Raw genomic sequence first — 26,306 nt, 5'->3', positions numbered from 1 at the left:
CTCTCCAGTTGTTGCTCTTGCTGGGTAGGTTGGGTGGGTGGGTGGGGGGTGTTCAGAGCTCTGGACCCGGGACCATGACAACCCTCCACCCCAGTTAACCTCCGCCCGACTCCACAAATTCCCCAAGCCTTCCCCTGCTACCACCTAAGCTCTGGGACATGCGGTGGTGCAGCTGAGGATTGGTCAGGGACAATCTCATGTGGAGAGCGAGGCTTGGACTCCCACATGGGGTAGGAAGTGTGGAGTTGGAAGCGGGGAGCCGGAACGGCGGAAAGAGGGAGGGCGGGCGGGCGGCGATGCACGTGGTTTATTGGAGTGTCGAAGGCGGCTCCTTTTACAGCAGCTGGAGGCGGATAGGAGCGGGGCAAGCCCCAGGGAGGAGGCAAGAGAAAAGGGGGATCCCTTCGGCTTTCCCTCGTTCGACTGAGCAGACAGACCAAGCGGCTGGTCAGGTCCGGAGTGCCGGCCTCTCTGAGATGGGGCAGGCCCCTTTCCGAACCCCGCAACTCAGTCCCTCACCCCCTCGGGATAGTTCGTCCATACAGCTCCTCCTCCTCTTCGTCCTCTTGCCTGGAGGGGGACGGGATCGAGCCCTGCCGGGGGTCAGCTAGGGCTGGGGTCAGGCTGGGGCTGGCCCCAGTCCTGTGCAAACCAGGTCAGGGTGGTCGGCCGCATGCAGAGAAGACAAGCAGTGGGTGCTCTGTGTGAGTGTGTTGGTTGTGTGTGTGTGTGTATGTGTTTTGGCAGGGGGGTGCGAGAAGGCGGGAGAGGGAGTCTGGGGTCAGCTCTAGCCACCCTCCACAACCTTCCCATCAGGCCTGAGCTGGAAACTGCAGGATAAGTGTGGAGGAGGAGGAGGAGGAGGAGAAGAAGGAAGAGGAGGAGGGAGCACCCCACCCCCAACCCTCGGAGGGGCTTCAAGTTTTGGCTTTGGAGACATTCAGATGTAAGGGATGGGCTGGGGGAAGGCAGTGCAGCACAGAGTGGGGCTCGACTCAACCTAGGCCGGGACCCCGGTGGGAGGGGGCAGGTGGAAGAGGGCAACGGGAGGCACATAGCCCTGGGCATCGAGCGCTCCACCGCGGGCAACGGTAAATTACACTAAACCCTCTTGCGGGGGCAGGGGCGGCGGCGGCAGAACAGATCCGGGAAATGGGAATGGGGCGCCCTGGGGAAAGGGGGCCTGGCTCTCCCTGAGAGGAGGGGTCTGGCCGGCCGCGTCCCCTCTCCCGCCCTGCCACGGACCTGGGCACCGCCTTGGGGAGAGGGGAAATCTGGCAGATTGGGAGGTGGTCGTGGGGCCCCACTCCGACCTCTCCTCTTTCTTTCCCGGGAAAAATCCTTTGGTTCTCAGGCCCCGGCCAGGCTGGGGAAAGGGGGCACACTGCATTTTGGGGGGCCTGAGGAGGGCAGGGCCCACCCCCAGGGACCCCGGGACTCCCGCCCTCCCCTTCGCCGGAGGGCTCGGGGTCAGTAGCTCGGGGCGGGGCTGGGCCAGGGGGTGGGCAGGGGGCCGGGGCCTTGGGGCCCTCAGAACTCGATCTTGCAGGCCGGGAAGGACTCATCTTGCATGACTACGGTACTGCTGCTCGCCAGGACCAGCACATTCAGCTGCTGCTGCTGTTCGTGCGTCTGCTGGTACCATTCGCGGGTCACTTCCGTGTCGTGGGTGGGGATCAGAGTTACCTGGGGGCGGGGGGAGGGGGGATGGGAGAGAGACCCCGATGGGAGGGGAGGTGCCATGGGCGCCCCCAGCCCAGGCCCGCTCAAGACCCCCTCCGTCCCCTTCCCAGGTTCCCGGTGCCCCCCACCCCCACCCCCGCCTCGGGGCCCCGCGCCCACGGACCTGGGGGTTCTCGCCCCACTGGGCTTTGCCCTCCAGCAGCGCGTCCAGCACGGCCCGGCTGGGCTCGCCGTTGGCCGGGTCGTTGCCGCTGACCACGTAGTAGGAGGCGCGAACGCGGCGGAAGAAGTCGAGGTCGGCGTTCTTCCCGCTGCAGTGGTTGGGGATGTAGGCGAGGTCCACGTAGACCGGGGGGCCCGAGCCGCCCTTGGGCCCCGCGGCTCCTGGGGCGGGGGGCGAGAGGAGGGGGCTGAGGGGACGGGGCGGGGGCGGACCCCCGGGCCAGCCTCTTCCCCCTCCCCGGAGCCGCTCCATCCCTCCCGGCCCGCCGCGGCCGCGCCCACCGGCCCCACGGGCCCAGCCCTCACCTGGCCCAGCCCTCACCTGGCCCAGCCATCACCTGGTCCAACCCTCACCTGGACCAGTCCTCACCTGGCCCGGCCCTCACTTGGACCAGCCCTCACCTGGTCCAGCCCTCACCTGGACCAGCCCTCACCTGGACCAGCCCTCACCTGGACCAGCCCTCACCTGGTCCAACCCTCACCTGGACCAGTCCTCACCTGGCCCGGCCCTCACTTGGACCAGCCCTCACCTGGTCCAGCCCTCACCTGGACCAGCCCTCACCTGGACCAGCCCTCACCTGGTCCAGCCATCACCTGGACCAGCCCTCACCTGGTCCAGCCCTCACTTGGTCCAGCCCTCACCTGGTCCAGCCCTCACCTGGACCAGCCATCACCTGGTCCAGCCATCACCTGGTCCAGCCCTCACCTGGTCCAGCCCTCACCTGGACCAACCCTCACCTGGTCCAGCCCTCACCTGGTCCAGCCCTCACCTGGCCCAGCCCTCACCTGGCCCAGTCCTCACCTGGCCCAGCCCTCACCTGGCCCGGCCTTGGGGCCGTGGACGTCCTTGTGGTCCCCGGCGGCGGTCGGGGGTCGGGCCCGGGCCCGGGGGCCTCGCTCGGCGGGGGCTTTGGCGGGGGTGGGCGAGCGCTTGGTCCGCAGGTCGAGACGGCGGGCGGGAGAGGCCTGCTTGGGGCGGGCGGGGGCCCTGCGGCCGGGGCGGCTCTTCTCCCTGTCCCGGAGCCGCTGGGCGCGGCCGGGCTCGGCCGGTCCTTCGGGGTCGGCCATGCAGACGTCCGGGCGGGGCGGCGCGGGGCGGGGGTCGGGGGCGGCGGCGGGGGGCGGGTCGGGCCCGGCCCGCGCCCCGAGGCCCCCGCCAGAGCCGCCAGAGCCGCCAGAGCAGCCGCCGCCGCCGCCGGCCTTGTCCACCGGCAGGAAGTCGGCGTCCGAGTCCGAGTCGAGCGCCGCCTCGGCCGTGATGGACGGACACTCCTCGGTCTCCGGGGGCACGTCCGAGTCCGACTGCGACGAGCCCGAGTCGCTGGGCGAGGTCGGGGGCGTCTCCTCGGCGGGCGCCGACCCCCCGGAGCCCCCGGAGCCCCCGGAGCCCCCGGAGCCCCCGGGCCGGCGCCGGCCCCCGCGCCCGGCCGGACGCGCCTCGTCGGCGGACGCGTCGCTGTCGTCGGGCCCCCGCGGCGGCGACGGGTTCAGGAAGGACGGCGACAGGTCCCCGCGGGGGGCCCGGGGCTCGGCCGCCCAGCCCTGCGGGCCCGCGGGGAGCAGGGAGGTCGGCCGGCCGGACCCGGGGGGGCTGTCGTGGCCGGAGGGGCTGGGGGTCGGGGGGCTGTCGTGGCCGGAGGGGCTGCGGGTCGGGGGGCTGTCGTGGCCGGAGGGGCTGCGGGTCGGGGGGCTGTCGTGGCCGGAGGGGCTGCGGGTCGGGGGGCTGTCGTGACCGGAGGGACTGTGGGTCGGGGGGCTGCGGGTCGGGGGGCTGTCGTGACCGGAGGGACTGGGGGTCGGGGGGCTGCGGGGACCGGGGGGACTGGGGGTCGGGGGGCTGCGGGGACCAGTGGGGCTGTGGGTCGGGGGACTGCCGCGGCCGGGGAGCTCGGGGCTCGGAGGGCTGCGGCGGACGGCGGGGCTGAGGCTCGGGGGGCCCCGGCTGGCGTCGCCGGGGCCATTGGCCGTGCGGCGGCCCGGCGAGGCGGGGCCCGGGGCGGGGGGCCCGGAGCTCACCGGCGGGCCCAGGGCCCAGGGGCCGCGGCCCCGCAGGACTGGAGTGGTCGCCTCGGGCGACGAGTCGTCGGACGGGGCCGGAGAGCCGGGGCGGGGCGGGCGGGGCAGCGCCGAGTCCAGGCTGGGGGACTTGGTCCCCTCCAGGCCGTCCTCGGGGCGCGGGCGGGCCGCGGGGCCGGGGGCCAGGGCCAGGGCCAGGGCGCGGCCCCCGGAGAAGGCGAGGGAGCCGCAGGGCGCCGAGCGCGGCCCCAACGGCGACGGCGGCGCCGGGCCCGCCGGCCGCAGGCTGGAGAAGCCGAAGGCCGACGCCGGGAAATCCAGGCTGGGCCGGGCGGGGCCGCGGCCGGGGGGCGCCTTCTCCGGCGGCTCCCGCGCCCCCTTCTCCGGCTCCGAGTCGCTCTCATCCGACGCCTCCTCCTCCTCCTCCTCCTCCTCCTCCTCCGGGCCCGGGCCCCCCGGGGTGGCCGCGTAGTCGAAGGCGGCAGCCTGGCCGTCCCTCGGGGAGGCCGGGGACGACAGCTCCTTCTCGGCCGGGGTCTGCCGCCCGGCCGCCGCCTCTTTGGCGGAGATTCCCGGAGGGGGCCGCGCCCCGAGCCCGGTGACCCCTGTGACCCCGGCGACCCCGAGGGGCGGCTCCCGGGCGGGGCGGGCAGGGCCGGGCCGCGCCAGCAGGACCTGCTCGTAGATGTCGGCGTAGTGGAAGGCTCTGTCGTCCGGGTAAGGGGTGGGCTCCCTGGGCTCCGGCTCCGGCTCCGCCGCCCTCATCACCGACTCTGGTTCCCCGGTCTTCGGTTCCCCGGCCTTCGACTCTCCGGCCTTCGGCTCCCCGGCCTTCGACTCTCCGGCCTTCGGTTCTCCGGCCTTCGACTCTCCGGCCTTCGGCTCCCCGGCTCCCAACTCCCCGCCCTTCGACTCTGGTCCTCCGACCTCCCCCCCCCGCGCCCCCGTGGGCTCCGGCTCCCGATCCCCGGACCCCCCGACGGGAGCCTCCGCGCAGCGCTCCGGTCCCTCCTCGGCCCGCTCGGCCTTGCGGTAGTCCTTCCCCAGCGGAGAGTAGGGCCCCCCCTCCAGCTCCGCCGCCCCTTCCTGCACGGCGGCCACCACGCTGTCGTAGTCGGCCACGCTCCACGGGAACGGAGTCGGGGGCGGCGGCCCCGGGGCGGGGGGCGCCGGGGAGGAGGGCGCCGGCGGGAGGGGTCGCTCCCTGGGCACCCAGGGAGGGATCTCGGCCAGCCAGGAGGGCGAGGGGGGCTCCCTGCGGGCGGGCGGCCGGGGCCTGGGCTCCGGGAGCGGGGCCTTCGCCGGTGAGCCTGGCGGGGACAAGATCTCGAAGGGCGAGGGCGCGGGGTCGGGGGTCGGGGTCGCCCCCCGCTCGCTCTCCCCTTCCTCCGGACCCTCGTCCAGGAACGTGCTTTCCCGCTCCTCGCTGTAGCGCGGCCTTGACCCAAGGTCGGGGGCCCCGTCCCGCTCGTGGGGAAACCAGACCTTCCGCTCGCAGCTCAGCTCCTTCCAGGAGGCATCCTCCTCCAGGGCCGTGGCCTGGCGCTGCCAGAAAACCTCCGAGGCTCCCGCCGGGCCCGGCTCTTTGGAGGCCCCGGCCTGGCCTGGGCTGCCGCCCCCCAGGGCCACCTCGACCTCCCCTGGCGGCACCGTGATGGCAGGCGGGCCCATCTCGGGGCTGCCCTGGGCCTGGGGGCCCCCCGGGGGGCTGGGGTCACCACCCTGGAGCGGACTGAGGCTGTCTGGAGTCAGCTGCTGGGAGGAGATGTCCAGTGAGGTTTCTCGGCTCGGGCTGTCTTCGGAGAAGGACAGCAGCCGCGGATCTGCCGGGGAGAGGTCGGGCCACGGGCTCGGGCCTGCGGCCAGGGACATCCCGGTGGGGCAGTAGAGGCGTTGGGGTTCTCCACCGAGCCGCCCGTCGCCCGGAACCTGAGGGGAGAGGCCCCACTGGGACTGGGGTGGTTCCTCCGAGGGGAAGGTCTTGGCACTCAGGATCTGCAGCTCTGGCGGTGCTCTGGGCTCGGGGATTTTGGGGGGCTCTGGCAGTGCTGTGGACTCAGGGACTTTTGTGGGCTCCGGTGGTGCTGTGGGCTTAGCGATCATTGTGGGCTCCCATGCTGCTCTGGGCTCAGGGATCTTTGTAGGCTCTGGTGGTGCCGAGGGCTCAAAGGTCTCTCTGGGCTCTGGTGATGCTCTGGGTTCGGGGATCTTTGTAGGCTCTGACGGTGCCTTGGGCGCAGGGATTTTTGTAGGCTCTGGCGGTCCTGTGGGCTCAGGGATTTTTGTAGGCTCTGGTGGTGCTGTGGATTTAGAGATCATTGTGGGCTCCCATGATGCTGTGGGCTCTGAGATCTTTGTGGGCTCTGGTGGTGCCGTGGGCTGAGAGATCTTTGTGGGCTCTGGTGGTGCCTTTGGCTCTGAGATCTTTGTGGGCTCTGGTGGTGCCGTGGGCTGAGAGATCTTTGTGGACTCTTGTGGAGCCGTGGGCTCTGGTGGTGCTGTGGGCTCTGAGATCTTTGTGGGCTTTGGTGGTGCCGTGGGCTCTGAGATCTTTGTGGGCTCTGGTGGTGCCTTTGGCTCTGAGATCTTTGTGGGCTCTGGTGGTGCCGTGGGCCCTGCTGGTGCCTTGGGTGCTGAGATTTCAGTGGGTTCTGGTGATAATGCTTTGGCCTCAGAGATCTTTGTGAACTCTGGTGGTGACGTGGGCCGAGGAATCTCTGTGGGCTCTGGTGGTGATGTGGGCCGAGGGATCTTTGTGGGCTCTGGTGGTGCCTTGGGCTCAGAGATCTTTGTGGACTCTTGTGGTGCTGTGGGCTCTGAGATCTTTGTGGGCTCTGGTGGTGCCGTGGGCCCCGCTGGTGCCTTGGGCGCTGAGATTTCAGTGGGTTCCGGTGATAATGCTTTGGGCTCAGAGATCTTTGTGAACTCTGGTGGTGACGTGGGCCGAGGGATCTTTGTGGGCTCTGGTGGTGCCTTGGGCTCAGAGATCTTTGTGGACTCTTGTGGTGCTGTGGGCTCTGAGATCTTTGTGGGCTCTGGTGGTGCCGTGGGCCCTGCTGGTGCCTTGGGCGCTGAGATTTCAGTGGGTTCTGGTGATAATGCACTGGGCTCAGAGATCTTTGTGAACTCTGGTGGTGACGTGGGCCGAGGGATCTTTGTGGGCTCTGGTGGTGCTGTGAGCTCTGAGATCTTTGTGGGCTCTAATGGTGTTTTGGGCTCTGGTGGTACCTTGGGCTCCGAGATTTTTGTGGGCTCTAGTGCTGATGCATGGGGCTCAGAGATCTTTGTGGTCCCTGGTGGTGCCGTGGGGTCAGAGATCTTTATGGGTTCTGGTAGAGCTGTGGGCTCAGGGATCTTTGTGGGCTCTGGTGTGGCCAAGGACTCCGAGAACTTGGTGGATTCTAGTGATGCCGTGGGCTCAGAGACCTTTGTGGGCTCTGGTAGTGCTGTGGACTCCAGTGCTGGGGTTTCTAAAATCTTGGTGGGCGCTGAGATCTTGACAGGCTCTGAGATCTTTGTGGGCTCTGGTGGTGCCAGGGACTCTGAGAGCTTTGTGGATTCTAGTGGTGCCGTGGGCTCCGAGATTTTTGTCGGCTCTAGTAGTGCTGTGGACTCCGAGAACTTTGGGGACTCTGGCGGTGCCGGGGTTTTCAAAATCTCGGTGGGCGCTGAGATCTTTGTGGGTTCAGGTAGTGCTGTGGAGTCCGGTGGTAGGGTTTCTAAAATCTTGGTGGGCGCTGAGATCTTGACAGGCTCTGAGATCTTTGTGGGTTCTGATGGTCCTGTGGTTTCAGAGACCTTTGGGAGCTCTGATGGTGCTGTGGGCTCAGGGATCTTTGTGGGCTCCGGTGATGCTTTGGGCTCCGAGATCTTTGCGGATTCTAGTGGTGCCATAGGCTCAGAGACTTCTGTGGGCTGCATTGATGCCTTGGGCTCAAAGACCTCTTTGGGCTCTGATGGTGCTGAGGACTCCAAGAACTTTGTGGACTCTAGTGGTGCCTTAGACTCCAAAATCTTGGTGGGCCCCAAGATCTTTGTGGGCTCTGGTGAGGCTAGGGGTTCTGAGATCGCTGTGGACTCCAAGATCTTTGTGGGCTCTGGTGAGGCTGGGGGTTCTGAGATCGCCGTGGACTCCAAGATCTTTGTGGGCTCTGGTGAGGCTTTGGGTTCTGGGATGGCTGTGGACTCCAAGATCTTTGTGGGTTCTGGTGAGGCTTTGGGTTCTGAGATCGCTGTGGACTCCAAGATCTTTGTGGGCTCTGGTGAGGCTGGGGGTTCTGAGATCGCTGTGGACTCCAAGATCTTTCTGGGCTCTGTTGAGGCTGTGGGTTCTGAGACTGCTGTGGACTCCAAGATCTTTGTGGGCTCTGGTGAGGCTGTGGGTTCTGAGATCGCTGTGGACTCCAAGATCTTTCTGGGCTCTGGTGAGGCTTTGGGTTCTGAGACTGCTAAGGATTCCAATATCTTTCTGGGCTCTGGTGAGGCTGTGGGTTCTGAGATCGCTGTGGACTCCAAGACCTTTCTGGGCTCTGGTGAGGCTTTGGGTTCTGAGATCGCTGTGGACTCCAAGATCTTTGTGGGCTCTGGTGAGGCTGGGGGTTCTGAGATCGCTGTGGACTCCAAGATCTTTGTGGGCTCTGGTGAGGCTTTGGGTTCTGGGATGGCTGTGGACTCCAAGATCTTTGTGGGTTCTGGTGAGGCTTTGGGTTCTGAGATTGCTGTCGACTCCAAGATCTTTGTGGGCTCTGGTGAGGCTGTGGGTTCTGAGACTGCTGTGGATTCCAAGACCTTTGTGGGCTCTGGTGAGGCTGTGGGTTCTGAGATCGCTGTGGACTCCAAGATCTTTCTGGGCTCTGTTGAGGCTTTGGGTTCTGAGACTGCTGTGGACTCCAAGATCTTTGTGGGCTCTGGTGAGGCTGTGGGTTCTGAGATCGCTGTGGACTCCAAGATCTTTGTGGGCTCTGGTGAGGCTGTGGGTTCTGAGATCGCTGTGGACTCCAAGATCTCTGTGGGCTCTGGTGAGGCTTTGGGTTCTGAGATCGCTGTGGACTCCAAGATCTTTGTGGGCTCTGGTGAGGCTGGGGGTTCTGAGATCGCTGTGGACTCCAAGTTCTTTGTGGGCTCTGGTGAGGCTTTGGGTTCTGAGATTGCTGTGGACTCCAAGATCTTTGTAGCCTCTGGTGAGGCTGGGAGTTCTGAGATCACTGTGGACTCCAAAATCTTCATGGGCTCTGGCGAGGCTTTGGGTTCTGAGATCGCTGTGGACTCCAAGATCTTTGTAGGCTCTGGTGAGGCTGGTGGTTCTGAGATCACTATGGATTCCGAGATCTTTGTGGGCTCTGGTGAGGCTGGGGGTTCTGAGATCGTTGTGGACTCCAAGACCTTCGTGGGCTCTGGTGAGCTTGGGGGTTCTGAGATCGTGGGTTCTGAGATCGCTGTGGATTCCAAGATCTTTGCTGGCAGTGGTGGTGCTATGGGTTCCAAGATCTTGGTGGGCTCTAGCGCCTCCGTGGGTATCTTGAACCCTGAGACCTTTGTGGGCTCCGAGATCATTATGGGCTCTGAGATTCTCACTGGCTCTGGGGGTGCGGTGGGTGTGATATAGGTGGGTGCTGAGATCTTGGCTGGCTCTGGTGATACAGTGGGCTCTGAGATCTTCATCGGCTCCGGTGATGCTTTGAACTCTGAGGTCTTTATGTGGTCTGTGATCTTTGTGGGCTCTGAGATCTCCACCGACTCCACTGGTGCTATGGGCTTCAAGATCTTGGTGGGCTCTGGGACCTCCGTGGGCTTCTCAGATTCTGAGACTTTGGTGGGCTCCAGAATCTCTTTGGGCTCGAGCGGTGTCACGGACTCAGAAATCTTTGTGGGCTCAAAGATCTTGATTGGTCCCAGGGGTGCTGCGGGCTCAGAGATAACGGTGGGCTCTGGGGCCTCCGTGGGCTTCTTGGATTCTGAGATCTTTGTGGGCTCTGAGATCTTCGTTGGCCTCGGTGGTGCTGTGGGCTCTGGGGACTCTGAGCGTCTGGTGGGTCCTGTGGGTTCCAAAGTCACCACAGACTTGGCACTGGCTGGCCCCGGCTCCACATAGGCAGTGCCCTCAAGCTCTCCCTGCTGGGGTCCTGACTCTGCTGCCCCTTTCTGGCCCTTCCCACCTAGGCCCACGGGGCCCACGGGCAGTGTGGCTTGGGCTCCTCCCTGCAACACGGCTGCCTCGAAGGTCTGAGGTTCGGTCTTCTCCTCCAGGGGCGACTGGTGGGAGGGGGTGTGGCCCGCGCTGGGGGGTCCCGATGCAGGCGGCGAGGCCATCTTGACGGTGCTGTCGTCGGGGCTGAGGCAGCGCTCCTCCAGCTCCCCAGCCTCCCCCGGGGGTGAGGACGATGGCAGCGACGGGGTCTCCGTGGGGTAGAACAGCTTGGGCCCGAGGGGACCCCGTAGCTTCACCGGCTGCTCCACATTGGGGGTCTCATCCTCTTCCTCCTCCTCCTCCTCCTCCTCTTCAGCCATCACCGCCACCACGGTCCCCGCTGCTGGCAGAACCCTCCCCACGGCCTCCCCCGGTGCCAGAAAGTCCTCACAGGGCGGCGACTTGAAGCCCCGATCTTCCTCCAGTGAGGAGGTGGGCGAGATGGTGCCTGCAGATGGTAGGTAGTCCAGCCCCTGCGTGGCCTCGGTGCGGGACGAGGGGATGCTGGGTCCCGTGTCCAGCGGCAGGGACCCCCGGCCGGCCTCCTCCGTCTGCGGAGCCGTCAGCGACGCCCCGGATTGGTCCTCGGCCACCGACGTGGCAAAGGAGGAGAGCTTGTCGCCCTCGGTGATGGATGTGGTGGACGACACGTGCTCCTCCTCAGCCAGCGGGGCGGCCACCAGGTGCGGGGCGTAGGGGGCTGGGGTGGGACCGGGGGGCTCGAGGGCAGCGACGGGGAAGCGGGGGGCCGCGTCGGGCTCGTCGTGGATCTCCTCATCCGAGATGGTCTGCTCGGTCTCGGAGTAGCCGGGGATCGTCTCGTCCTGGATGTAGGACACGTGCTCGGGGCCGGCTGGGCCGCTGAGCAGCGACTCGTCCCTCTCGGGGCCCCGAGCCCTCAATGGGGGTCGTGGCACGTCTAGCCGGGGGGGCCGGAGGGGTGCCACGGCCTCGGGAGACTCCTCCGGCGGCCGCTCCGGCGGCTGCTCCGGCGACCGCTCCGGCCGCTGCTCCGGCTCCTCCATGGCCTCCACCTCAGCCTTCTCGATCACGTCCTCGCAGGCCTCGGGCTCGCTGTCCTCTCCGGCCTCCTCCGGGACTTCCCCGGTCGGGGCCACGGGCAGCATCGGGGTGGCCCGGTCCGTCCCCTCGGGCTGCTCCCCAGAGGATAACGGCTCGGGGGCCGGGCCGGGTGGGACGGTCAGCTGCTGCAGCCGCAGATCCTCCACGTCTCGGCTCAGGTCCTCCAGGGGGGCCGGGGCCGGCGCCGCAGGGACCGGGGCCGTAGGGGGCTGTGGCGGCGGCTCCTTGTCCCCCCGGGCGCCGCGGGGCTTGTCTAGCTTGGCTCGTCCGGGGGCCTTAGCCTTGACCAGGGTCTTGCGCACCTCGGGGGTGAAGGCCTTGAGGTCGGGCCGAGGCGGCCGCCGTGGCTCCGGCTTGACCTCCTTCTTGCGCTCGTCTCCACGCCGCACCTCGTCCTTGCGCTCCTTGCGCTCCTTCTTCAGGTCCCGCTTCTCCTTGTCCCGCTTCTCCTTGTCCCGCTTCTCATCCATCCGCACGGCCTTCTCGCGCCCATGCTTCTTGGCTCCTTTGTCCCGCTCCCGCGCGGGCCGCCTCTTCTCGGTCCGCGGGGCCTCGCCCACCTCGGTGCGGGCTTTCTCGGCCTTGGCCAGCTCAGAGCGGGCCTCCTTGGCGCCCTCCTCAGCCGCCTCCTCCTTCCGGGGTGGCCTGGTGCCGGTGGCGGTGGCAGCGGAGCCCCGGAGGCTCTCCTTGCTGTCGGCCCTCTGTTTCCCTTTGGCGGCGGCGGCGGCGGGACCGGCGGGGTCACGGGGCGTGGCCGTCGGGGCGCGCAGGAAGTCCAAGTGGCGCAGCCGGTCCAATCCCTCCAGGATCTTGCTCTGCGGGGCGTTGCCGGGGAAGAGCACGCGCACGATCCTCTCGGCCGGGCTGGCGGGCAGCCAGACCACCAGGGCCGTGATGGAGGTCAGATAGGGCACAGAGATCTCGCCCTCCTTGCCGCTGGCCAGCACGATGCCCGTCTTGGCCTTGCTGTTGCCCGCCCAGCGCTGCATGAGGAACTGCATCTCCTTGCTGTCCCGCACGGGGTTCAGCACGTACAGGTCGAGGCGGCCCACGCCCAGCTTGTGGAACAGGGTCAGCGGCTCCAGGGCGGCACCGCCCGCCGGCCGGGCCAGGGGCTCGGGCACGATCCCCAGCCGGTCCAGGTAGTGCACGGCCAGGCTGGCCTCCTCCAGGCTGCGCTTGGCGCGGCGGGTGGCGTCGGGCAGGCGCAGGCGGTCGGGCACGTTGAAAAAGACGACCCCCAGCTCGGGCGAGATGAGGTTGCGGACCCAGTCGCCGTAGCCCCCACCGCCCCCGCCCCCGCCCCCACCGGATCCCTGAGATGGCGGCTCCTCCTCCAGCTCGGCCACCTTGCGCTGGAGCAGCCCGTTGATGCCGGGCAGGTTGTCGGCGCCGATGTGGGTCAGCAGCAGCGAGTCGATGCGGTCCAGGTGGCGCACCAGCTTCCAGAAGCAGGCCCGCCGCTCCGACCCGCCGTCCACCAGCATGTTGAACCCGCTGACGGCGAAGAGCGCCGAGTCGCCTCGGCCGCCGGGGAAGATGTAGCAGCACGGCCGGGACAGCTTCAGGAAGCCGCCGGACGCGGGAGGCTCCAGCAAGTCGAAGGGCGACGGCACGTCCACCGTCTCCGAGACGTACTCGGCGAACTCGGCCGCGCCGTCCATGGCGGGCAGCGCCGGCTCCGGGTTCAGGCGCAGGACCAGGCTCTGGCCGGGGCCCAGAGGCACCCCCTGCCCCCAGTCGCCCTCCCCGAGGGCGGACACGGTCAGGGAGGCCTGGATCCCAGGCTCGCCGGGGCGGAGATGCTGGGAGACCTGAGGGCGGCGAGAGGGACTTGGTCGTCTGGTGGTCACCCCGATCCCCCCTGCCCTTGGTCCTCCCCGGGGGGAGCGGGCACACTCACCTCAGGCTCGAGCAGGATCTGGGCGAAGCTGCGCGGGGAGAAGGTGCCCCTCTGCAGAACCAGGTCTCCCGTGGGTTCGGTGGCCTGCCCGCTCAGGATCAGCAGCTTGTGAGCCGAAGGGGCAGCTAGGAGAGTCCGCACCTGCGGCCGGGGGACGGAGGGATGGGGAGGCGCTGACGCCAGGGGACGGGGGGCGGGGTGGTGGGGTGGTCCACAGGAAGGCCCCCCCACCCCCTCCTCACCTCAGAGCTGATGCTGTTGGCGGCGGGGTTCACGAGGATGACAGTCTCGAGGGTCTCGCTGTGATGGCTGAGGGTCCTCTGGCCTGGGGGGGAGGGGCAGAGCAGGGCTGGGGGGATTGCTGGGGAGGCCGCAGAGCATTCTGGGGAGAATGTGTCCTGTGTCCTTCCACCCCCCCGCCCCCCCACCAAGCGGACAAGGGGCTTTTGTCTTCCTCCAGTGCTGGGATCCTGGCACAGCCCTGGGGGAAATTACTGCTTCGAGGGGTTGGGGGGTGGGGTCTGGGCCCTGCCATTCTGACAGATATCCCCCACCGTGAGGGGAGTGACAGGATTCGGAACCCCCCACTCGGCCCCAGGGGGGACTGACCCCACACACCCTAGCAGGGAGGGTGACTGAGAAAAGTCTGATCCAGCCCCCCTCCTCCAGCCCCAGGCCAGCATCCCCATCCCCTCCGAAGAACACACAGCCTGTGGTTCATGGGGAGAGGGTCTTGCCAGTGATCCTTGGGAGGTGGGAAGCAATGCCATCCCCAAAAACTCCCCTTAAGGATGCCTCGGCACAACCCACAGACCTTGACCAGCAAGAGATCAGGCGGCTCAGACCTTGACCAGAAAGAGATCAGGCGGCGGGTGGCCCAGAAGTTGAATGAAGGTGGATGCCTGTTTCTCCTCCCCCGTCCCCTCTTTAAGTTCATGAGAGGCCTAGGGTGCAGGTGAGTGTGGGTGGGTGACAGAAAGCAGAATGTCGGGCAGAGCGGTCGAGACAGAGTGACCCATTCAAGAGGCGGCATGGGGCAAAGGCATCTTAGTTAGCTGACTGGACACTCCCCGGCTCGCCACCCCCAAGGTCTATGAAGAAGAACCCGCATCCTTTTTTCTCTTTTTATCTGGGGTAAGGTGACAGTCTTCCAGGGATCTCTCAGGGCCCACAGTGAAGGGGATATGTGTGTGTGTGTGGTGGTGATGGTGGTGATGGGGTGATGGGGGGGGGCAGCTCCGGCAGCTGCAGTGTGCCGCAGTGTATGTGTGTGTGTGTGTGTGTGTGTGCGCGCGTGTGTGTGTACGCACCCGCGCCGTGCCCGAGCTTAGCTCCGCCTCCTCTCATCCCCCCCTACCCCGCCATGACAAGCTATTTTCTTGGCTGTCTGCGCAGGGGTGAGGGGACTTGGGGTCTCCTCTCCTCCCAGCTCCCCAGGGTGGGAAACGAAGAGGGGGGGCATCGGGCCCCCGATGATGGATGGGGGCCACAGAGAAGCCTCTCCCCTGCCCCCTGAAAGAAGGGTGCAACCCCACAGTGACCGGAAGGCCTCCCCCACCCCGTCAGCTCTGTGACCCCTCCCTGCTCCCCAGCAGGGCCGGTCCCTCCGGCGAGCAGCTGGGAAATGCTGCAGCAGCAGCTGGGGAGGGGGAAGGGTGGGTGGGTGGGCAGGGGGGTGGTTGCTCTTATGGCACAATCCCCATCCCCGTATTTCCCTTCTCTTCCCAGGGACTCAGCCCCTTATGGTCGCCCTCCCCATCCGACCAGGGCCTTGGCCCCCAAACGTCCAACCAGGAACTCGGCCCCCGATTCCCCCACAACTACCGTCCAACAAGGGAGTTGGGCCCCCAATCCCCCTCCCCAAACTACCGTCCAACCCCCAACTACTACACAACCAGAGACTTGGCCCCCGGTCCCTCCACAACTACCGTCCAACCAGGGATTTGGCCCCCGATTGACCCCCTGCTCCAACTGCCGTCCAACCAGAGACTCAGCCCTTAGATTTCCCGGACTACTGTCCAACCAGGGCTTCGGCCCCCAATCCCCCCCCAGCTACCATCCAACCAGGGACTCGGCTCCCAATCCCCACAAACTACCGTCCAACCGGGGACTCGGGCCCCGACACCCAACCCTCCCGCCCCATCCGTCGAGCGGTGGTCTGAGGTCCTGACACCATCACCCCACCTAGACGGCCCTCTCTCCTCTCGTGCCCCCCAGCTCCCCTCCGGTCCCCACCCTGACCCAGCCGGCTCCTACCCTGCGCTGGGCGGAGGGGCCGGCATGGAGGCGACAGTGGTGCCCCTGACCCGATGAGGCTGCGACGGGACGAGTCCGCAGCGCTGGGTGGAGGGGAGGGGAGGGAAGGGAAAGGGGGGAGGCAGGGAGGGGGGCGGGGCTCAGGCTCCATGACGCGCTCTGGGAGGCTTAACCCTCTTTCTGCCACCACAGCTACACTCATTCAGCTCTGCCCCCACCCCACAGTGGGGGCGGGGGAGGCCATAAGGTGGTCAAGGCAAGGGCCCAGGGCAGTGATCATGCCAAGCCTGTGACCTGCTCCTCTCCCCGTCCACGGGGTGATCCAGCTCCTCTCTGCTTCTGGGCTCCTCTCTACCTCCTGAGGTTTGGGGGTGTCCAACAGAGGCCCACTACTCCCCAACAGGGCTGGTGGCACGGACTTCCTCCCCCCTCACCCCCCTCGCCCCTCTCCCCCACACCCACACCCACACCAGTCTTGGGCCAAGACACTCCCCATGAAGGAATCAAGCCAGCCTATCCCTGGGCCTGGCCACAGAATCCAAAAGCTAAGAGGCATCACTAGGTCTGGACAGCAAAGTGTCCATCCTTCTGCCTCCCCCTCCTCCCATCACTGGGCTCAGAGATGTGGAGAGCAGCCGGGAGGCCATGGCGGCAGCGGCAGAGGCTAGAGCTGAGTCACCATTAGCGCAGGAGGAGGGTGGAGGAGATGGACCGTCGCTTCGGGGGAATAAGGGCAGGGGATGGCTGGCTCCCCTCTGCTGGACTCACTGACTCCCCCAGGGGTAGGGTGCCCAGGGCTAGGATCCCCAGTCAGGCTCCAGGCCCGGGAGGCTGTGGCACTGAAAACAGCACTCCAACTCACTGCTAGCCCAGACAACCAAGCGTCCTCTCCCCATACCCTCCGACGTGGGCTCTGACCAGAGTGGGTTCTGGAGGACTCACCCTGCACCCTTGCCCAGCACCGCAGTTCCAGGACTGGGCCCTGGGCAAGGGTCTTTTACCTCGCTATGGCCCCGGCTCCTTTGAGCCCCCATGGGCCTGGGCTCAGAGGGGTTAATAAGTCCCTTTCTAGACATAGGCCAGGGATTAGTGAGAGGAACCTTTTGGGATTTCCCAGGAACTCTCAGGGACTAGGACCTCCCCGGCTTCCCAAGAGACCACCCGTGGATCCCTTCCCCACAGTTCTCAACCCCGCAGCCTGATTTCTTGGATGCTCTCCTTCTCCTCAGGCTAGGGTTGTAACAAAACAGAAGTTATTCTTCCCTGCAGAACTTGGGACCGTCAGCAGACGGACGGATACCTGACCGTCACCAGCAAACAGATCACCTGTCCCAGGGAAGACCAGATTCGGGGGCCTTCTCTCTTCAGTCGCAAGGGGCTACTCAATCCTTTCAGCATCCCTGAAGCTCTGTGGGCGCATGTGTGTGCTCGTGCATGTATGTGTATGTGCGCACAATAATAATTTTGTTATCTGTTAAGTGCTTATTATGTGCCAAACACAGTACTAAATGCTGTGGTATACACAAGTTAATCAGGTTGGACACAGTCCCCGTCCCACGTGGGGACGGAGACTCATACTCTTAATCTCCATTTGACAGATGAGGTAGCTAAGGCCCAGAGAAGTGAAGTGACTTGCCCAAGGTCACACAGCAGACATGTGGCAGAGCTGGGATTAGAACCCAGGTCCCTGTTCCAAATGGGAGAACGTGTAAGGACCGGCAGGGACTGGGTAAGGGCTGGTTGGTCCTTGGGCTCTCGCCCTCCCCAGGGTCAGCCCGCTCTAAAGAGCAGGGAGAAGGGACATCCCTGACCATCCAAACCACTGACTCCCTGACTCCTTCCCACACTGGGCCCACAGCTCGGCCGAGAGGATCAGACTTTCCCCTTCTCCTCTTCCAGCCCCACTCCCAGCCTCCGACACTGGGAAAAGTGAAGTTTCAAGGGAAAAGGAGAGAAGGAAGTAGGGAGTTGAGCAGCCTAGATAATCTACCCCCTGGATAATTGACAGTGATGAGGGTCTTTCCTCCAGTTGATATGCCAAGAGCCTGTGCTGGCCTGTTTCTACAGAGCTAAGAACGCTGGCACTTTTAAATCAGGGCCTGGAGGATCCTGGCAGCAGTGGGCTCTGACCCAACTTGCCTGACAGTAACCTCTGACCTAGGGGCCTAGGGGATCCCGTTGTTCTTGGAGCCTGGCCCCATGAAAGCCGGTGGACTTGACTGGTCCAAGACTCGCTTTCTGGGGGACAAAGACCTTGGGGTTGGCAGAGCAGGGGCTGGGGGCTAAGCTGAGGGGCCTTGGTGGGTGGAAGGGACTGGAAGCCAGGAAAGAGGAGAAGCCACATGTCAGGCCAATTTGGTTTAGGGGAACAGCTGCCAGTCACAGAACACCAGGGTCAAGCCCCCTGAAACTTCCCCCCTGCTCCCAGGCCATGAGATGTACTGAGCCCTTCCCTGCTGGCTTCAGGCCTGGGCAGCTGATGCTTCCCCGCCCACCCTCTGCCCCTCTCCACCCCCGCCAGCGGCCCCGCTCGGCCTGGGCAGGATCTGTGCTGCTCTGAACCCACCCCCTGCGGCTGAGCCTGACCTTTAACCTCGGAGGAGAAGTGTGCGAGGTGCCGTGTTATGAAGAGTTTCAGCTGCTGGTTCAGGTCGCAGAGTGACAGGTCGATGTCCCATGAGCGGATCCCTGGAGGGAGAAGGAGCCGGGGGTGGGGGGAGTCAGGGGGCTGAAGCTGGCCAGGCCCGGACCCGGGGCCAGTGCTGCCAGGCACAGCCAAATTTCGGGCCTGGTTTCCCTCAGAAGCCTGGGACCCTGGGGGATGGCCTCCGGGAGCAACTATAGGAGCAGGCTGGGGAAGAAACCTCGACTGTTACCGGAGTGTCTTTGGGACGGCCCTTGGCCGTTTTCCCCAAAAGTAATACAGCAGTGTTCTCTCTTCTCGGGTGCAGAGACCAGGGGTTCAGGTTGTGGCCTTTAAGGAGTCAGAGCCAGGGACTGTGGGGAAGGGGCTGGGGGCACAGTCAGAGGCAGGGATGGGCCAGAGTTGGGACAAGGTCAGGGTCAGGCCAAGCTCTCTGCAGCTCCACCCTTGGAGTCAGGTTTCAGATGCCGCAGGACCGGGCCGAGGGCCATGGACTTTACATCAAACTCGCCTGTGGTTCACCTGATTCTCAGGTTTTCTCAGTAGAGGGGCCTGGCGGTTTGAGGGGCGTTGAAAGGATGTCCCTTCACTCTCTTGCCCCCAAGGCCCACGGCCTGCTGCCCTGCCCTCAGGGTTGAGGGTTCTGGATCTCTCTCTCCCCTTCCCCTCAGCGGGCTGATCCGCAGCACTGCACCACCAGTGCTGGCTTTGGACCCTTCTGCAGCGATTCCTCCCCCTTTTAGACTTGTCTCCCCCTTTTAGACTGTGAGCCCACTGTTGGGTAGGGACTGTCTCTCTATGTTGCCAATTTGTACTTCCCAAGCGCTTAGTACAGCGCTCTGCACATAGTAAGCGCTCAATAAATACGATTGATGATGATGATGATTCCCTGCACGTGGGGCCCTGGCGCTGACCCTCCCTCCAAAGACAGCCTCGCCGGGTCTTGCAGGTGCAGTGTCACAGCGTGAGGTTGGAGGCCCGCAGGAGGCACGAAGGCTCCGGGACTGGTGGGCAAGAGGGAGGCTCTGGGGGCTCGGGAGTGGGAATTCGGGGAGGGGGGGGCGTGGGGGAGAGGCGGATGGATGGAGGGAGAAGACCCCTGCCAGGGCACCCCGGGGAGTTGAGGAAAAGGAGAGAGAAGGGAGCCCATGGGCCGGGGGATGCGCGGGATGGCCGGGCTACGGGGGCATCGCGGCTCACCTTGCTCCAGGTGTCCCCGCACGGTCCGCAGTTGGCCGTCGGTGCTGATGTCGCCGATCACGATGAGGAGCGAGTGCTTCCGCGGGTCCCAGCGCGCGGCCGCCTCCCCCGGGCTCGGAACCGGCCGCGCGCCGGGGCTGCGGAGCCCCGGCCCCGGAGCGGTCTCCATGGCAACGTGGCCGGGCCCGGCCTCGGTCTCCATGGAAACCGCCGCGGGCGCGCGAGGCCGGCCGCGGGGAGCGCGCGCGCCGCTCTTAAAGGCCGGCCGAGGGGGCCGCCCATTGGAAGGCCAAGCGGCGGGGCGGGGCGGGGGCGGGGCCCCGGCACTGCAGGGGAGGGATGCGGGATGCGGGGAGATGGGGAAGGAGGAGGAGGAGGAGGAGGAGGAGGAGGAGGAGGAGGAGGAGGAGGAGGAGGAGGAGGAGGAGGAGAAGGAGAGAGAGAGAGAGAGAGAAGGGGCCCCCTAGAGCTAGCCGCCGTCCCTCCAGCGAGGGCCATTCGCCCCCCACCCTAGCCGGACACCACCCTGCCCATAGGCATCCTCCAAGGGAAGATGCTGGCCCTGCCTGCCAGGGGCTGCCAGTCTGGTGGGGCACACAGGAGACAACCCCCCCCCCACACACACCCCGCCCCACCCCAAGCACAGTGCTGCAATGCCGACTGTTGAGCACTGCGGTGGGCCCACAGCAGAGTCTCCTTGGGTTGTCTCCTCCTCAGTCATCCACCCATTCAATCGTATTTATTTATTCATTCGTTCATTCAATCGTATTTATTGAGCGCTTACTGTGTGCAGAAGCGCTTGGGAGGTACAAGTCAGCAACATATAGAGACGGTCCCTACCCAATAACGGGCTCACAGTCTAAAAGTCTTGCCTGGCAGTGGGGGTCTAGCGGTTAACATCCAACGCTCCTCAGTAATCCCCTGCACCTTGGGCTGGGCCATCCGAGACAACGGAAGATGTGGCCGATCGATCGGTCTCTCAGGGCATCTAGCGCCAGAGGACAGGGCCAGAAGAGCATTGTGACCCTTCCCAAGCCGCTGCTTCCTTGGGCTGGGCCAGCTGAGACAACAGAAGATGGGGCCGATCGATCACTCTCTCAGGGCATCTAGCGCCAGAGGACAGGGCCAGGAGAGCATTGTGACCCTTCCCAAGCCACTGCTTCCTTTCAGTCAATTAACCAATCAATGGTGTTTATTGAGAGCTTACGCTGTGCAGAGCACTGCACTAAATACTTGACAAGCGGCGTGGCCTAGTGGAAAGAGCCCGAGCCTCCTCCAGCAGGGGAGGCAGACACAGCAGCTTTTATTCTATTTGTTCTGACGATTTTGACACCTCTCTACATGTTTTGTTTTGTTGTGTCTCCCCCTTCTAGACTGTGAGCCCGTTGTTGGGTAGGGACCATCTCTATATGCTGCCGACTTGTACTTCCCAAGCGCTTGCTACAGTGTTCTGCACACAGTAAGCCCTCAATAAATACGACTGAATGAATGAATGAATGAACTGAAATAAATTACAGACAGGAGAAAGCAAGAGTGTAAGCCTATGTGTAAGGGCACCGGTGGGGTGAGGGGGTGAGGCCCCGAGTGCTTAGCTGATGCAGAAGTGCTGAAGTGGGAGGTGGAGGGTGGGAGAAATCGGGTGTGAAGACTTCTATTCCTGGAGCAGTAGTAATGATGGAAATTATTGCACACCCACTGGAAGCCTCACATTCTACTGAGAGTTTGGGATAGTGCAATTGATGCCAGAGAAACATTTTCTGCCCACAGAATGCTTACATTCTAACGGGAGAAGACATCAAAGATTTACAAATAGAGCAGTCTGAATGTCTGACTATAGAATTGAATATTGTTACACAAATGCTGAGGGAGGATACAAGTAAATAGACAAGTGCCAAAGGTGGCTGGTAGGTTGATGTGATGTGGGGGTGCTGGGAGTTAGTCAGAGAAGGCTTTGTTAGAAGGACTGGGATTTTAGGAAGGCTCTGGATGTGAGTAGAGCCAGGTTTGTCACCCTGGGTGGGGGAAGTGAGTCCCAGACTGGGGGGACAGTGTGAGTGAGGGGACGGAGGTGGGAGAGTCGAGGTTGAGGAATGGCCAGAAGATTAGTTAGGGAGGAAAGAAGAGCATAAGCTGGGAGCGGCAGGTGAGGAGAGCCCCTAATATGTAGGTTGGGGCAAGAAGGAGAGCCTTGAAGCAAGTTGAGAGGAGTGCTTGCTTTTTGTGTAGAAAAGCGGCGTGGCCTAGTGGATGGAGACTGGTTTGGGAGTCAGAAGGACCTGATTCTAATCCCAGCTCTGCCACTTGTCTGCAGTGTGACCTTGGGCAAGTCGCTTCACTTCTCTGAGCCCCAGTTACCTCATCTGAAAAATGGGGAGTAAGACTGTGGGCCCCTATGGGATAGGGACTGTGTCCAACCTGATTATCTTCTTGCATCTACCCCAGCGCTTAATACAGCACCTGGCACATGATAATAATTGTGGTATTTGTTACGTGCTGACTATGTGCCAGGCACTGTCCTAAGTGCTGGGGTGGATAAGTAAATCGGGGTGGACACAATCCCTGTCCCACGTGGGGCTCACAGTCTCATCCCCATTTTACAGATGAGGTAACCGAAGCAGAGAGAAGTGAAGTGACTTGCCCAAGGTCACACAGCAGACCAGTGGTGGAGCCGGGATTAGAACCCATGACCTTCTGACTCCCTGGTTCTTGCTCTATCTACTATGCCAGGCTGCTTCTCAATAGTAAGCACTTAACATATACCATAAAAAAAAAGAAATGGGAAGTCAGGGGAGAGTTTTGAGGAGAGAGGCGTGCTTATCTCTAGACTGTAAGCCTGTTGTGGGCAGGAAGTGTGTCTGTTATATTGTATGCTCCCAAGCGCTTAGTACAGCGCTGTGCACACAGCAAGTGTATAATAAATAACGATTGATTGACTGGCTGCCCACTGATCATCATCATCATCAATCGCATTTATTGAGCGCTTACTGTGTGCAGAGCACTGTACTAAGCGCTTGGGAAGTACAAGTTGGCAACATATAGAGACAGTCCCTACCCAACAGTGGGCTCACAGTCTAAAAGGGGGAGACAGAGAACAAAACCAAACATACTAAGAAAATAAAATAAATAGAATAGATATGTAGAAGTAAAATAAATAAATAGAGTAATAAATATGTACAAACATATATACATACATACAGGTGCTGTGGGGAAGGGAAGGAGGTAAGGTGGGGGATGGGGAGGGGCACGAGGGGGAGAGGAAGGAAGGGGCTCAAGGATGAGACTAAAAATTCCAGATCATGGATTTGAGGCGCTGGGAAAACTCATCCCCTTCTCCCTCTCCCAGAGGCTCTAAATAGCTGTTGATGTGGGGTGGGGGGTGGTAGAGGAGGGAGTGCTCCGGGGCCCGGGAGGGCAGACAGCCTGCTCCACCTCTGCTCCCTCCCAGTCAGGAAAGAAGCTGGCTGTGGGCCTGATGTCTGTTTCTGTTGTTTGCCTCTGGTGTCTAACGGCACCTGATGTCTACCAATGCTGTTGCATTGCACTCTTCCAAGCGCTTGGCACAGTGCTCTGCACGGTAAGTGCTCAATAAATGTGATTGATTGAGTCTATTGATTCTATTTATTTTGTTATTGATGTGCATTTAGCTTTAATTCTACTTGTTCCGACGACTTGACACCCGTTTACATGTTTCGTTTTGTTGTCTGTCTCCCACTTCTAGATTGTGAGCCCGTTGTTGGGTGGGGACCATCCCTATATGTTGCCAACTTGTACTTCCCAAGCGCTTAGTACAGTGCTCTGCACACAGTAAGCGCTCAATAAATAAGATTGAATGAATGAATGAATGAATGAGTCTGAAAACTTGGGCCCCTCAGGCTGAGAGGGTTGGAAAACAGCTGCCTCCGCTCTGTCAGAGTTGGGATGAGGGGGAATCCTGACACCGCCTCCCCCTCCCCCATAGATGGGAGGCCTCAGCGAGCATGAATGGCAGAAATCAAGAGAGATTCTCTTGGGTCTGGTTTGGGTTCGGGTCTGATTTGGTTATATTGTTCTCAAGTGCTTAGTATAGTGCCCACCTCCTCCAGGAGGCCTTTCCAGACTGAGCCCCCCTTTTCCTCTGCTCCTCCTCCCCTCCCCATCGCCCCTACTCCCCCCCTCTGCTCTACCCCTTCCCTGCCCCACAGCACTAGTGTATATTTGTACATATTTAACACTCTATTTTATTAATGATGTGTATATATCTACAATTCTATTTATCTATTCTGATGCTATTGATGCCTATCTATTAGTTTTGTTTTGTTGTTTGTCTCCGCCTTCTAGACTGTGAGCCATTGTTGGGTAGGGATTATATCTATAATTCTATTTATCTATTCTGATGCTATTGATGCCTGTCTGCTAGTTTTGTTTTGTTGTCTGTCTCCCCCTTCTAGACTGTGAGCCTGTTGTTGGGTAGGGACTGTCTCCATCTGTTGCCGAACTGTACTTTCCAAGTGCTTAGGCCAGTGCTCTGTCCACAGTAAGCACTCAATAAATATGATTGACTGAATGAATGACTGCTCTGCCCCCAGTAAGCGCTCAATAAACACGATTGAATGAATGAATGCTCTGCCCACAGTAAGCACTCAATAAATATGATTGACTGAATGAATGACTGCTCTGCCCCCAGTAAGCGCTCAATAAACACGATTGAATAAATGAGTGCTCTGCCCACAGTAAGCGCTCAATAAATACGATTGAATGAATGAATGAATGCTCTGCCCACAGTAAGCGCTCAATAAACTTGATTGAATGAATGCTCTGCCCACAGTAAGAGCTGAATAAATGCGATTGAATGAATGAATGCTCTGCCCACAGTAAGCGCTCAATAAATAAACACGATTGAATGAATGAGGGCTCTGCCCAAAGTAAGCTCTCAATAAATAAACACGATTGAATGAATGAGGGCTCTGCCCAAAGTAAGCGCTCAATAAATACGATTGAATGAATGAATGAATGCTCTGCCCACAGTAAGTGCTCAATAAATATGATTGAATGAATGAATGAATGCTGTGCCCACAGTAAGCGCTCAATAAATACGATTGAATGAATGAATGCTCTGCCCACAGTAAGCACTCAGTAAATATGATTGACTGAATGAATGACTGCTCTGCCCCCAGTAAGCACTCAATAAACACGATTGAATAAATGAGTGCTCTGCCCACAGTAAGAGCTGACTAAATACGATTGAATGAATGAATGCTCTGCCCGCAGTAAGCGCTCAGTAAATACGATTGAGTGAATGAATGACTGCTCTGCCCCAGTAAGCGCTCAATAAACACGATTGAATAAATGAGTGCTCTGCCCACAGTAAGAGCTGAATAAATACGATTGAATGAATGAATGCTCTGCCCCCAGTAAGCACTCAATAAACACGATTGAATAAATGAGTGCTCTGCCCACAGTAAGTGCTCGATAAATATGATTGACTGAATGCTCTGCCCACAGTAAGCGCTCAATAAATACGATTGAGTGAATGAATGACTGCTCTGCCCCCAGTAAGCGCTCAATAAACACGATTGAATAAATGAGTGCTCTGCCCACAGTAAGCGCTCCCTAAGCTCGATTGCCCCGCCCAGGCCCAATGCCCCCTCCGCCCCCAGCCTATGAGGACCATCTGCGGCTGGAATGGTGACGTGCCCCCCCATATATATGTATATATGTTTGCACATATTTATTACTCAATTTATTTTACTTGTACATATTTACTCTATTTATTTTATTAATATGTTTTGTTTTGTTGTCTGTCTCCCTCGTCTAGACCGTGCGCCCGCTGTTGGGTAGGGACCGTCTTTAGATGTTGCCAACTTGGACTTCCCAAGCGCTTAGTGCAGCACTCTGCACACAGTAAGCGCTCAATAAATATGATTGAATGAATGAATATGTTTGTACATATTTATTGCTCCATTTATCTATCTTACTTGTGCATATTTATTCTATTTATTTTATTAGTATGTCTTGCTTTGTTGTCTGTCTCCCCCGTCTAGACTGTGAGCCCGCTGTTGGGTAGGGACCGTCTCTATATGCTGCCAACTTGTACTTCCCAAGCGCTTAGTACAGCACTCTGCACGCAGTAAAAGCTCAATAATTACGATTGAATGAGTGAATGTTTGTACATATTTATTAATCTATTAATTTATTTATCTTACTTGTACATATTCTATTTATTTTATTAATACGTTTTGTTTTGTTGTCTGTCTCCCCCGTCTAGACTGTGAGCCCGCTGTTGGGTAGGGACCATCTCTAGATGTTGCCAACTTGGACTTCCCAAGCACTTAGTACAACGCTCTGCACGCAGTAAGAGCTCAATAAATACGATTGAATGAATGAATGAATATGTTTGTACATATTTATTACTGGCTTCACAGACTCCGTCCTCTCCTGGTTCTCCTCTTATCTCTCCGGTCGTTCTTTCTCAGTCTCTTTTGCAGGCTCCTCCTCCCCCTCCCATCCTCTTACTGTGGGGGTTCCCCAAGGTTCAGTGCTTGGTCCCCTTCTGTTCTCAATATACACTCACTCCCTTGGTGACCTCGTTCGCTCCCACGGCTTCAACTATCATCTCTACGCTGATGACACCCAGATCTCCATCTCTGCCCCTGCTCTCTCCCCCTCCCTCCAGACTCGCATCTCCTCCTGCCTTCAGGACATCTCCATCTGGATGTCCGCCCGCCACCTAAAGCTCAACATGTCGAAGACTGAGCTCCTTGTCTTCCCTCCCAAACCTTGTCCTCTCCCTGACTTTCCCATCTCTGTTGACGGCACTACCATCCTTCCCGTCTCACAAGCCCGCAACCTTGGTGTCATCCTCGACTCCGCTCTCTCATTCACCCCTCACATCCAAGCCGTCACCAAAACCTGCCGGTCTCAGCTCCGCAACATTGCCAAGATCCGCCCTTTCCTCTCCATCCATACCGCTACCCTGCTCATTCAAGCTCTCATCCTATCCCGTCTGGACTACTGCACTAGCCTTCTCTCTGATCTCCCATCCTCGTGTCTCTCTCCACTTCAATCCATACTTCATGCTGCGGCCCGGATTATCTTTGTCCAGAAACGCTCTGGACATATTACTCCCCTCCTCA

At 61.3% G+C, this 26,306-nt stretch overlaps 1 protein-coding gene across 1 annotated transcript; it reads right to left on the bottom strand.

Annotated features, from left to right (window-relative positions):
- Positions 1-292: 292 nt before the first annotated feature.
- MAP1A (microtubule associated protein 1A) lies at positions 293-19,335 on the bottom strand. The gene is made up of 8 exons (XM_038750673.1): positions 19,195-19,335; positions 17,937-18,038; positions 13,337-13,419; positions 13,095-13,235; positions 4,903-13,005; positions 2,724-4,758; positions 1,847-2,067; positions 293-1,686 (listed from the first exon to the last, which is right to left on the bottom strand). The coding sequence occupies exons 5-8, from the start codon at positions 12,853-12,855 to the stop codon at positions 1,531-1,533; spliced, it is 10,365 nt and encodes a 3,454-aa protein (XP_038606601.1). The 5' UTR covers positions 12,856-13,005; positions 13,095-13,235; positions 13,337-13,419; positions 17,937-18,038; positions 19,195-19,335; the 3' UTR covers positions 293-1,530.
- Positions 19,336-26,306: the final 6,971 nt, after the last annotated feature.

Source organism: Tachyglossus aculeatus, chromosome 8 (genome assembly GCF_015852505.1).
Source record: "Tachyglossus aculeatus isolate mTacAcu1 chromosome 8, mTacAcu1.pri, whole genome shotgun sequence".
In the NCBI taxonomy this organism is placed as follows: domain Eukaryota; kingdom Metazoa; phylum Chordata; class Mammalia; order Monotremata; family Tachyglossidae; genus Tachyglossus; species Tachyglossus aculeatus.
This window is presented reverse-complemented; position numbering and strand designations above follow the sequence as displayed.

Bases quoted from the DNA above. Each gene is read 5' to 3' on its own strand.
- MAP1A (XM_038750673.1), bottom strand. From the start codon at position 12,855: ATGGACGGCGCGGCCGAGTTCGCCGAGTACGTCTCGGAGACGGTGGAC. The intron at 4,759-4,902 runs GTCGGGGGGTCC...AAGGCCGGAGAG, and splicing joins AGCGCTGCGCGGAGGCTCCC to TCGAAGGCCGGGGAGCCGAA. The intron at 2,068-2,723 runs GTGAGGGCTGGG...CCCCCGCCCCAG, and splicing joins CGGCCCCAAGGCCGGGCCAG to GAGCCGCGGGGCCCAAGGGC.